The following is a 13,861-nucleotide window of genomic DNA, read 5'->3' on the forward strand; positions in this document are numbered from 1 at the left end:
TATTTCGATAAACTACTATAAAACCGTTTATTAAGCGGGTTTCCACATAACAAAAAGATCGTGTTAAAAACTAAACATGGACTCAAAACGACCATTTTGATCACAATTATACCGAGTAACTTCGCGGCGAGATTTTAATAGCATCGATTTTTTTTTAATTTCTGATTTTCAATTATTGATAGGATGGGCATTCATCGCCGCTCACGATATTTCGATACGGATCATGTGAACTTTTCAGTTTCAAGTGTGATAATAAAACGCTGCGAAAAGTTCAATATCTGATAATGTAAATTTACCTTTTCTGTTTGCGTGAGAGATTAACAGGCGTTGCTGCCTTTTGAGCGCAAGTCACGTTGCTTTAATAGCTGTAGGAACTCCTTAGTTTAGTAAGCAAAGAGGAACAATATTGTCCAGATACTTCCCTTGTACTGAGTTATAGGGAATAGCGGCGTCGGTTAGAAGCTCAATTTGTTTCTGAAAGACGATTTTGGGGAACTATGCTTTAAGAAAACTGAAGCCTTGCAGATATGGGCTACAGGGCTTTCAAAATTTTGCAATTTTTGTTGCAGATATTATAGTGGGGGTTAAATTTTTAATGAAGCTAAAATGACTACAATCGCCAATGAGTGGGAAGTCCTAGCATTAAGTTAAAAGTAGTTTTTTGTGATTTTAGTGATTTTGTTGACTTGATATCCGTGAAACATGAGGTTAGAGCAGTGGTTATCAAACGGTGGGGCTCACCCCACAATGGGGCGTAGACAATTTTCTGAGGGGGCGTGAAGCCAACAAAAAATAAAAATATTTGTTAGATTTGATCTTGCTCGCCCTATTTTGGCTAGTTATTTGTTAGGTGGGTGCGAGACTTGACAAATTCTAAAAACGACTAAGAAAGTTTAAGAACCACTGTGTTAGAACACAAATTAGAACAATGGTTTTCAACCGTATTGGTGAAGCAGAATCCCAGTAAAATAATCCAGACACTCGAAATCTCTGTAAAATAGTTTCATTGTCTATATTGTATAAACTATACATATAGGTATATAAAAGCAAACCTAATCTGGTCAAAGAATGGTGTTTGAAAGTGTAGCAAGTTTACTGATAGTGGCAATTCTACATTTGATTACGGTTAAACAACATACTAATGTCATATAACCATATAACTAATCCCATACCCGACTTGGAATGGTAACCGGTCGAGAGGCCGTGGTTCGCCATATGGATAAGCCGTCTTATCAGCTTTCCTCTCCCCCGGGATAAATATGTAAAATCCTATCCTAATGTCAACTCTCTGATTGAATGTTATCTTACCCTGGTTGCAAACCACTATATTGAGAAAATATGTTTGTACTGGAATTGTTAGCAAAAGGTACTGGCATAAAATTTGGTATGGTGTATACGTAGTATGTCTGTCACTAGCGCCTACTATCATATCATCCACCTATTACAGTGAATGTATTACACACTCTTGAGTAATACCAGTAGTATGTTGCAACACATCTGCGTATTTCTTCAATTATCATATCCAGCGATAGTCGACCCATTATCGTGATGAATGGATCTATATTGATTGAAACAAGTTTGATTGAGGATAGCAAGATTATGTATTTTACGTCATATGAAAATCTTGATCCTGATGTTTTAGTGATTGTCTTCATGACATTCCTATGTTGGGTATGTTATCAATGTACTTAGTGGCATACCTTCTAAGCTAACAAAGCCCTATTATATGATATATTTTCTCACCAGTTTAGATTTTGTCAATATTGACAATGACAATAAACATTTTTGAAGTAGGAGGACAATATAAGTGACAATATATCAAATCAAATATGATTACCTAAATTTGAAAATACGACCGACTTAATTGTCTAAAATTTTATATAATCATTAAATAAAATATCAAAAATTCTGAATTCCTTTTAAAACTTGTTCTTGATATGAGTGACCAATTCGTTCATCTGCATAAAATTCAATAAAATGTCTTACACAGATGGATATATATGGTCTTATAGTCTGTAATCACGTAGGATTAGTGCACTACTCAGTTCGTTATGAAAACCAGAATCAGTCCTTTCAGAGTGGCTAGATTTGGAGGGGACTATAGTATAAAATGAAGTTTCCTAACTCTGAAAAAATAAGGGCCAGCAAGCTATCTATCGCGCTTGCCTATATTACAGTATTGGAGTTGTTTACACCTGCATATATCATCACGAATGTAGACATTACGTATCCAAACCAACATTCACTTAATACAATTATGTATTTTATCATAATCAGTAAGTGCTCATAGATTTTGCTCGCTTTTTTCCCTCAACTGATTCCAAAGTTTAAACAGGCATGAACCAGATCAGGTTATTCAATAATAATACAATTGCCTTTCAGCTTGATGGATTGTCTGCTCCAAGGTTATCGGAAGAAAAACAACAATTACAGAAATTGGTTGCTGATAAAGTTGAAGTAAATGGTATGATATGCAGTTATTTTATATTTTCATAAAGCATATATTTGCCCAGATCAAGAACTTTCAAGTTAATATTTTATTAAAATAGAAGAATTTAATATAAAGGGTTACATGATAAGAACAACTATGTTGTCATATTTGTTTTTAATGTATACAATACTATACACTCACTACATTAACATGACATGCTCAACAGCAGGGGTCGACAACCTGCGGGCCAGATCTGGCTTGCGGAGTAATATAATCCGGTTCGCGGCGCTTCACTGAATTATAGTAACAAAACAGCTGTTTTGACGATGATATTCTTTATGTAACAGAACTTATTGTGAGACACGTGTAGACTAAAGTATATTATAATCTGACAGGTATAAAATTCTCAATTACTTTAATGAGCCTATAATATAATTATAATTAGACAAATGGCAACAAAACTTAGAAAAGTTTATGCTAAGTGCAAAGGGTTCAATGGCGCAATGCAATGCAATGAGGAAATAAATCTATATTTTATTCGAGAGATTTCAATTTTTTTTAAATATGTGCAGCCTGCCAAGGACTTGCAACCCTTAATTTTGGCCCGCGAGCGTCAAAAGGTTGCAGACCCCTGCTCTACAGTCTACACTAATCTACTACATAATTTTCGTAACATCAAATATAACGTTAGTCAGCTCTGTTCAGCGTCTAACTTCTAAGGCGAAAAATAAGAACTCCTGATCGCACCACTGACTATAACTATATTTATTAATGCATTCATGTTTAGATAATCTTTCATCGAGACTGTCAGACCTAGAATCGAGATTCAAATTGGCAACTGCGGAGTACGAACAAAATTGTAGAGAACAGATCGAACGTTATGAACAACAATTATTCGATGAAAAAAGCGCAAGAGAACAAATCGTGACTCAATTATCTTCTGAGCTTGATAAAGAACGACAGAGCTGCAGGGAACAAATAACAGTATTAAGAATTGAACAAGAAGAATTGAAACATAATTATGAAACAGAACTTAGTAATATTCAAGACGAATGGTCTTCGAAATACCAAAAACTTCAGGATGATATGGAAAATACAATAAAAGAAGAATTGAAGGTAGGTTTTTCCCTAATCAATTTATTTCAATAGTCTTTCTGCACACTATCACAAATGTATACCTGTAATGTTTCGTCTAACCGAGGTCAGACCTCCTCAGACACAGACAAGCTTGTTATAGTCATCTTTACTCTTGGACAGCATCCTTACGTTATATGCATACGTTTCACTTGCGCATACCTCGATTAGACGAAACGTTAGAGAAATACATTTGTGTTAGTGTGCAGCGAGACTCTTGAATTAAATTGAATAGTCATCTTTACTCTTGCTGCAGCATCCTTGCATCATACGCTTATGGATCCATTTTCGCAAAGAGCAAAGAACGGTAGTTTCATGTAACCCCAATTGATAGTTTTTGCCTAATACTGTTGTTTTAATACTTAGATGATGGTGACAATCCCAAGAAATTGAAATCACCTTATCAAATGGTTCTATAATATATTTTTATTTTATAAATTACATATTATAATTATAACTTATTACGGCAAAGTAAATGCATCTACCATTGTTACTATTCTTGTATTGTGATATATATACAGGGTGAACCTCAAAAAAGAACCCATAAATTTCCTGATTTCGTCTATAAAAATGAAGAAAATTTATTTACCACTTGAACTTCCATTTGTGTATGATCATGATTCATACCCCAAAGTTTCAGTAATCTAGGACATTTTGCACAAAAGTTATGTTTTCTCTAAATTGTGTTTCAAATCACTTGATTTTGTTTCCTTTTCGGTCACCCCGTATAGCAAATGTGTTTTGCCATGTGTCTTAGATTTGTGACAGGCTACAGTGTTTGTTTAGCCATTTAATAATCACAGCTTAGAAATACTAGTATCAGAAATTTGAATTGAATTTTTTACTGTTCACCAGGAAAGAATCAAACCTTACATAAATGCAAAATCAGAAGTTGACAGCTTGACTACTGTTTTGGAAATGAAGAATCATACAATACATCAGTTGGAAGCAGAGGTAGTAAAAACCTAGAATATATTGTTCACTATATACAGGACCAAGAAGGTTTGGCCTCTTTTTCTTCTTTAGTCGTGTTTAATATAGGAAATTCATCCATAACATTCAAAATTGATTTTATTTAGTATTCTGATTTTAAGTGAATACTTCACAAAATTGTCTTTACAAATTGTTATTTTGAAATGTATTGGGAACAGTTAATGTGTTTTTGGTCATTCCTTTTTGGTCATATTTACCTCCAATACAACATATCCTCATTTATTCTGAAAATAGACTGCTATTTTTGTTTATCCCTCAAATACTATCTTCTTCATTCAAATTGTTATAGTAACGTCCATCTTGATACATTATATTTTTCTGGTGCTTTTACGTTTCAGCTTTAGCATCAGACAATATCCTGATATTTGATTTTTATTCTACTGATATTGATGAAAACAAAGAAAAATATTTTTCTGTATTGTCTCTTGGCATTAACACACACAAAATTGTTTCAGAATAAATAAGAAAATTATATTTTATTTTTGTCTTTGTTGTTTTGCAAAGATTATCCAAATTTAAATTTTGCTTTTACTACAGTGCTCTAAATATTCAACTCAAACTGATCAAGTCAATTCACTAAATTATAAGATTGACCAACTTCGGCAAAAGAACGAAGACTTGTCTATGCAACTACATGAAAAAATGGATGAAACTAGGTATAGTGATAATTTGTCAGCTTTACTTTCACCACAGAGTATTTGACTTTGTTCAGGGGGAAAAATGGGGGATCATTGTAATGATTGAAGTCAAGTTTATGACACCTACATTTCTTTTTTCATATATAATAGCTCTGTTGTGTTGTCTACTGCTATTCTTGTATTCAAAGGTAAAATTCTGGAGTTTGACTCTCAGATTCCATTTCTATTTGGCCTTGTATTTCCATGGATGTTGATGAGCTATACCTGACATTGGCAAACTGTGGGCCAAATCCGGCCTATTAGGTAATTCAATCTGACCCGCCTGATGCTGCCACAACCAAACTAAAACCAAATTTTGATGTTTTAGATAAAATATCGCTCGAGGAATTTGAGATTGCGATTAAATTTAGTTTTGGCACATTGAGGCTCATTGTTTCCACCTTTGGCTTTTGTAACACTGTAAATGTTGTTCATAAAATGTAACTTATTATGTCACTCTTACATGGCCCGCCAGTCTAAGTGGGCCAAATTTTTGGTTCCTTGTCCAAAAACCTTGCACACACCCCTGAGCTATACGCTAGAAATTCCTCCGAAATGACTTTTATATGCCAGACTCCCATAGTCTGACATGAATGCTCCTGACATAGATATATGAACTTTCATTTTATAGAAATATGTCCATGGAAAAGCAAAAATTACAACAATCCATGAGTGAGGAGCAAACTCGTTTAACAAGACTTCGACAGCATAATGAGGAATTGCAATATCGACTTGATTCACTCAGCCCTTCGCCGTCACCGTCCTTTAACCCAGTCTTTACAACATCCCCTACAGTTGTCGATCCTCCTAATGCATTTGGGTCTACACCACGTAATCCGGGTTTTAAAAGAGCTGCAAATGGTAACGGCAATTCGTTATCTTATGATGATAAGCTGTGTCGATCCTTATCTTACAACTATGCGGATGAAGGAAATGCTGTGAATAACTCACTGTGAATGTGTGGCGAATTTAGCCCGTTTGCCTGAGCATCACGAACCAATGTGCACACTGCGATATAAGAAGCTGATTGGATTGAAGAAATGGATGCGGTTGTACTACATTCTGATTTATGCAATATATAGGCAATATAATTGTACTTGTATATTTAAACATAAGTCATGTGGGAATGTCAAAAATATGGTACATAAATGTGTATGCGCACCCAGCACTTTATTAATCGTCATTTTGTGTTTGTGCTGCTTATTTTGACAATCACTGGACTAAAATCAATTTCTACGTCTACGGTAAACGTGGGGAATAGGGTTTGCACTGGCATCATTGGATTTGCTAACGTCAACACTGTAAAAATAATATATGTCCGTACTTAGAAGCATGGTGCTGTTATCTGCAATATTTGAAAATTGTCAATCGTGTCATGCGGTTCATGGTATTTAATGTTTCATTTATTTTCAAATTTATATGCCTTTATGCATTGGAGTTATTTCCAAAATTTGTTTTCATATGGCTGTTTAACTTATCTAAATTACAGAATAGACTCTTCTATAAACTGCTGTTAGATTTGTTATGTAACAACTCGCTTGTACGAATGGTCTAGTATTTTGCATGTTTTGTGCAATAAATATAGCTGTAAATACTTTGCGTTATAAGCTTTTCATCCTATCAAATAAGCAAAGGGATGGATATATTCAGGTACTTAAAGTCAGCTTCGAATTAATGTTTTATTCTTGCAAAACTTCGAAAGGTTGATGCCGAGTACTATCCATATTACAATTCAATAAAACCACACATTTAGTTTACAATTAGTCTGTTGCCGTAAACAAGGAAATGTCTTTATGAGACAAAACCTTCAATTTTCTTCCGAGTACGATAACAAACAAAGACAATTTTAACCTCTGAACTCTGCCTAGGTAAGCAATGGTAGTATATTTCAAAAGCAAAACACTAAATCAGAAAGAAACATTTGGCCGTTCTGTAAATTTCGAAACATTGGAAATAAGGATTTTTAGAAGGATATTTTATTTTGACTATATTAAATGACATCATTGCCGATTTTGTCATTCTTTTAATGGGCAATGCAACACTAAGGATTCCCGACCGAATACACCCGCACAGGATTATGCAACGAGTCCGTTCGGAGTTTTTATTTAACACCTAAATGATCCAAGCAGGAGAATTTCAACGATCGCTTTCAGCCTTTCACAAATATTCACATCCCGGAGACTGTACTGACTCGTGACACACTATGTTCGTTTGAGTATGAGAGGGTTAATTTATAACTGTGAGACTAATTTATCAACGATGAGACGTTGGATAAATTAATTTCATTTGCGAATTCGTCGCTGCCGCCTAAACACTCGAAAAGGAAGAACTGACAGTGAGATAGTTCGATCACCTCAGATTGGGGTGTTGGTCGCTAAATAATCGAGCAATAATCAGCGATTATAACAACATCAGGATAGAATACGATCGACGTGTTTATACGGGGGCAGGAAAGCCTATAAGACAACCACGGCTTCTCGCTAGTTACCAGTTCATGTCGGGTGAAGGCTTAGTTAGCCAGTTATTTGTTTTAACTGCATGGACCTTGCGGTAGAAGAACCCGTAACCGACCAGCGATTACGTTGACAAATGGACTACTTAGTCTGGTGAATGTGCAGAAATTCATACCCTATTGACTGAATACGGTTTCATTTCCAATAAGCTTGCGAAAAATCAGCTTTCCTTTTATAAAGTTCAAGTTGCCCCCCTGGTTGTAACTGTTATTAACGGCGGGGCAGAGGCGTAGCCAGCATATTTTGCGCCCGGGGCAAACTATAAAATTGGCGCCCCGACCTCCACGTTTAATCAGATTTTCTATTACATTTACTTGCAAATGTAAAAACAAATTATATATGCAAATTCAAATTTATATTTACTTATATATTTTATTATTTATTCAACAATGGCTATATATAATTCCTGTGCAATTTTTTCTAAATTGGTCACTATTGATTGACAGCCAAAAATGCCAGCATACGATAAAGAACTTTTTTTCACCATTTGGTGGAGACTTTTATCTAGTTCATACACACCAGTCATCTGGCTCGCTCTATCAACGACACTCCACGTTTGTATCCATCAATCTAACTGCTAACGTTTCATTCGAATTGCAGCTAAATTCGGAATCACCACGGCCAAGTTTTTCTTTGAAAAGATTTATTCGGGTTTTGATAGATGTTCTTAAGTAAAAAATCTGTCAATTACCACGGCAATATCTTCACCGCCTGGTATAGTAGACAGTGAAGGCTTTAACAACCTTCTCACCTAATCGATTGTTTCGGCCTCGCATTCAAAGCTTTCTTTATCCAACGTTTTACAGGCTTCAAGAAAAGATATTGATCAATACAATAATTGTGTGCTCGATGTACCTTTTTATCCATTCTGAAACTACCGAGACGATATACAAGATAATTATAAAAATTACGTCAATTAATTTGGTATTGAAAACAATAAATTTTCATGCTTCCTTTTTCTTTTACTTGACTTTATTGTTTCTCCTTTGAGGTCCGCGGATTGGCGGGGTAATTGTGGGTGATAATGATTTTATATTGTCGTAAGTCACTCATCCGCAGGTTGAATTGAACACAATGAACCAATAAACAAGGCATTTGAACATGCGCGCATCGGTCAATGATTCCGCAATTGTGAATTGTATTCATTGAGATGTGAGAACAACTCAAATTTGATGAATCCCAAGATAACAAAAACACGATTCCAATCTATTTATAGTTGGCAGTTCAGCACTTATTCTAAGTTATTTTAGGTCGGGCCTGAAATGTCAATCATTACGTCCGGGTGGGGCTTCTCTATCGCTCAATTTTTTTTTAAATGAGGCGTTTTGGCCACGGTCTGCAAAAAACAGAAGTTGTCTTATCAACACGACACATACTGTACTAAACTCTTGCAATGAAAATTCAAAGAACTCCTAAATAAGATATGAAAATTTCTGGTTTGCTTCGGTCTCGGGCCTGAAAATCCAGTCGGGCTGGTTGCTGGAATTTTTGGGTCCGATTTTACTTCTGACTTATCCACTGAAAAAGTTCATTTCAAACAAGTGGCCTAATCGCGAATAATGTTGCCCGGGAATTTCCAAATTTTAATTTTGAACCCTCTCCTCTCTTAAAAAATCCTGACTGCGCTTCTGCTTCTAGATACTGTCAAATTTGAATTACCCACTCGTTGCCATATTTCGACTCCACTGTCGTCAAATTTTAATATCGGTGTTTTTGCTTATTAACAGTTACAGAATAACCAAGTCCTTATTTTGATCGAACATCTCGTGGAGCCCTTAGGTTTCTCTCGCGGATCCCTGGGGCTCCGTACGGAGCACTTTGAGAACCTATGGCTTAGTAGTATACCTTCCATTGAATTTAGTCATTGAGTCATCAAAGTTTTGAAACGGACAGTTCTGTCTCTTCTTCATAATGATTGATTTTAGGCATGAGAGCAAATCTTCAACGTTATACAACATGCATTCTTGTTGAGGTTTATTCGGTTTATCGACATACAGTTTCAACATAATCAAGTTGATTGTATCCCTTGAAAATGCATTCATAAGAGTTTCACCATGGATTTGTGCTTAGCTCAAGGAAAATAAAACAGCCAATAAATATCATAATCTCGTGTGTATCAGTTAGGACTATTTTTGATCTTTTCTCTTTTGCTTTGAAAATATATCCAATCTCTAGCTAGTGTAGTGAGTTATCTGCAACAGCAAGCTGTATGGAAACAGCTTTAAAAAAATTGTGCGGAGTGTGATATCTGGATGAACCGTGCAAGATCTGTCTTGCCTGTTATTCATTTGTGGCTGTTCCACATTTGTCCATATTACAGTTATAACTGCATTTGGAGTAAGATCTGAAACACTACTTACTATTGATGTTGCTTTTAACATCATGGTCTTTGTTTGCTGAATGTTCTCGTTTATTATCTGAGGACAATTTAGGAATCCTCGGAGCAGAATTTTTGATTCTGGCTAATACTCTTGCACAGAGTGAATCTAAGTTCAAGGGAAAGAAATTTAACGACTAGATATATTAGTAATTCCACAGACAAACTAAATAATAAAATGGGTCTCACCAATTTCGTTTAGAGGCCTATTGATACAATTAGTTAAAAAAGTCTGTTGGTACACATATGACATGCACCATACTGACGGACGAAAACAGCTTTTATAATACAATCGAATGCTAGCTAATGCAACTGTAATCTAGATTCCTTCAAAACACTTGACTAGTGCTGCCCGTGTAACTGCAAATATGCAATACAGCCTTACAAAACACCTGCAAGAATTTCGTCTGTTTCCGCATCTCTACGCATCATATAAATAATAACGCTAAAGGCTTGGTGATGGATCACATGATAACCAAACCTAATGAAACATGCTAGAAACTCGGAAAAGGTAAAATAATAGCAAAAATAATAGCATTTATAAAACATATTTTTATTGCATACAAAGGGAGGAATGAGGAAGTCGCTGCCATTGGTTGAAGCCAAACTCAAATCTATTTCAATCGCGCCACAGATGTGATTTTCACATTCATACAGGGTGTAAAAAAGTAATTACATGCATACATATTTATATCGAAAATAGTATTTATACCTCTGGATTACTATTCTTTTCTATATCTGATTGTAGCAAGCTTTCTAGAGTTGCCCAAAGTTAGGTAGCAAATCTGAAACCTAATTTACAGAATTCAAAGGTTCCGTCAATATTTTCATGTTAAACGGTTTCGTGCGCAATTATCATGCCCTTGATCAAAGATGCATCACATTTTCATACTAAGCTAGAAATAGTTCTTCAACTAGAATTTGACATTAACTCCCTTGACATTAGCTAGTCACCAAGATGTCAACGGTGGCAATAGGATTTAAATTTTTGCGGCCGTTCAGACCCTTGTTTCATTTAGATTTTCAGAAAGCCTGTTTCAAGTAATTTGGAAATTTTCTTTGTTTTTAATATTCCTTCATAAATCAAATCGTCTTTTCCATCGATTAATTGTTGTAACCATAGATTTCAAATTTTTAGTACAAGAAGATGATTGAAATTTTTTCTTAGTCCTGTAGGCCGGATATTTCACTGTAAACTTTGAAAATTATTTTAATGAATGGAACACTTTTTTGAAATATCGACAAACTTTATTTAGCCACGCTATACTGTATTTGTAACGATTGTTAGCAAACTTTGCTCTCACTTAAATAACGAACCGATGAATCTGAATGAATCTGAAGAATGGACCTACAAGATGATTAAACACCATATTACTAGGATAAGATTGAAGTTTATTATTATATGTTGAGGGCGATAAGGCATATTCAAGAAATCAAAAATTTAGTTCAGCATTTACCGTAATTGACTTGTGTACGGGTGCTCCTTATACGATTTTAAAACATTTGATATTAACGTTGTATTGTATCACGCTTGAAATATGCTTACTTGGAACGACTTAAATCAGTTGTTCTCACGACGACAAGTTTTCAGCTAGAACCTAATTTGTGCTCAAGTGAACCATTAATAGATGGACACCTTAGGCACCTGTAGCTGCACCTATCTGTTAAACTTGACCAGTAAACAGTGTATAAGACTTCACTCGCCTACAACCGACACTACAGAATGCACGATTTGTTCAAGTTTTGTCAATACCTAGTATCTGCTGAATATCTACATATTTCGTACTCATTGCCACATTGTTGCCCGAGCATCTCCTAACCAACTCTTCGTTCTTAAACAGTCAGTCTCCAAACTACATTTTCTTGCCTTCCACATGCATCCGACATACTGATACCTACATTATATATTTTGATAATGACGAAAGTAGAATTGATTATTTGTCTTAATCTCTACATCAAAGTTTCCTATATTTTTTTTCATCCCGTCTTTCTGCATCTTTTATTTCGATTGTAATTGAAGGGTGAGTCAATTGAAACACCCTATGAGTTTTACTGGAGTTTCCGATATACACTCCTATGTCCTATAATTGTAACAAATTTCACAATTACAAAGTCCCGAATAAATTCCTTAATAATGACTTATTATTGGTTTAGCATTTTCGCATCCCTGGCGCTGTGATGTTTTGATAAATACGATTTCGACTGCACCATACTTGGCAGAGGTATCGAGATAAATTCTGTAAATACAATCGTGAATTTTAGAGTAACCATTTATAATAGTGGTTGTGGTGTTGTTCTGTTGGAAAATAACACAAGAAAACGTTGAAATAAAAATTAATTAATTAGGAATAATTATTAACCTTCTACTAGGCACAATCTCGCAAGTTCAATAGAAATTTTGGAATTTTGGCGAAATTTTTTTTTTAGATGAGTGCGTTTTACATATATTGCTGAATAGAGCTCTATCATGAGTGAAGCTTTAGGGTCTAATGGTTAACAAAAAAAAAACAAGTAAAATGGCACCAGAATGACCGGCTGGAGAGGGTTTTAATACTGTATAACGATAAAGTAAAATATTCATTCCTGAGGAATTGTCTAATCGATCAATTTGATCGTCTGGCCTTGTCTATTGGTTTGCACGAGTTTAGGTTGATCATTTGTTACTTGCGAGATTTGTTACTTATTATTACCTAAGCCGTTGTATTCAGGAAATTCTTTGTCTCAGTTTTAGGAAAAGTATTTTGATGAAACAGACTGTCCAAATAGCAGCCCAATTGGGAGATAAATTCAAAGAAAGCTTATAAATACTCACTAAACTAAGGAAAGAGGGCGTGAACAGAAGTCTTTCACTTCATATGGGATAGCACTGATATCAGTGTCTGGTGTGCTATCTGTTTTACATAGGGTTTGCTCACATAATGTTCGTTCTCAGATAAGGCCTCACTTAATGTTCGTTCTCAGATAAGGTAAACATGATACATTGTTGATATTGACGTATCCTTGAGGACCCTTAGGTAATTTATTGTATGCTTCTGTACAATCAATAGGGTTGAAATTGTCAATAAGGCTTGGATGTGGGTCTTAGATGTATATCAGCATGATTCAAAGTATAATGACGTAGTTGTAAAACCGCCAATTTGAAAAGGATATACGACCTGGCGTGAAAGTTGAAAAAAAATGAATACCCACATAAGTATTTACATCCGAAAATACCTGTGCAATGACTATCATTGCTATTATCAATAAAATGCACGAAAGGTCGGGTAGAATATTAACCTTGTAGGAAGAGGTTCCTAATAACGGTAACTTCAATACGTTAGCAACTATTTCGGTTGATATATCACCTATTGTGATAGATGTTCTTCCCGCCTAGAAATTGACTTAATAACTTATATGGGTAATGTTTAGCCAAGAGCTTGGTATTAGTAGTTAGAATACTTTCAATATGTCATTCCAAATAAATGTTACTGCATACGGTGTAAATTTTTTAGTTACCTTGAAACCCTTTCAGTATTTTCTTGGATAAAACCAAGACGAGGAGAATGTTCGGAAGAATTTCTAACAGTATATTCGGAATCGATTTGGGACATTTAAGACTGAAATGGATGACCCATTAAATATGATGCGATGCTGGGAAGTTTCAGCAGTTAATTTGATTAGAGAAATTTTAATGTATATTGAGTTTGATAAAATTTATTTGTTATTGGGAACAAACAATTGACGCTATAACCCTAAC

At 35.0% G+C, this 13,861-nt stretch overlaps 1 protein-coding gene across 3 annotated transcripts in view; it reads left to right on the forward strand.

Annotated features, from left to right (window-relative positions):
- Positions 1-6,829, forward strand: part of LOC120329426 (uncharacterized) — a 28,931-nt gene extending 22,102 nt beyond the window's left edge. For all 3 annotated transcript variants that reach the window (XM_039396041.2, XM_078118808.1, XM_039396042.2), the window contains 5 exons: positions 2,383-2,464; positions 3,219-3,547; positions 4,421-4,519; positions 5,096-5,214; positions 5,867-6,829. In XM_039396041.2, coding sequence (XP_039251975.2) covers positions 2,383-2,464; positions 3,219-3,547; positions 4,421-4,519; positions 5,096-5,214; positions 5,867-6,191 — 954 coding nt within the window. In that variant the 3' untranslated portion in view covers positions 6,192-6,829. The remainder of the gene's footprint in view (positions 1-2,382; positions 2,465-3,218; positions 3,548-4,420; positions 4,520-5,095; positions 5,215-5,866) is intronic.
- The last annotated feature ends 7,032 nt before the right edge of the window (positions 6,830-13,861 follow it).

This window comes from Styela clava, chromosome 12, assembly GCF_964204865.1.
Source record: "Styela clava chromosome 12, kaStyClav1.hap1.2, whole genome shotgun sequence".
NCBI classification, from domain to species: domain Eukaryota; kingdom Metazoa; phylum Chordata; class Ascidiacea; order Stolidobranchia; family Styelidae; genus Styela; species Styela clava.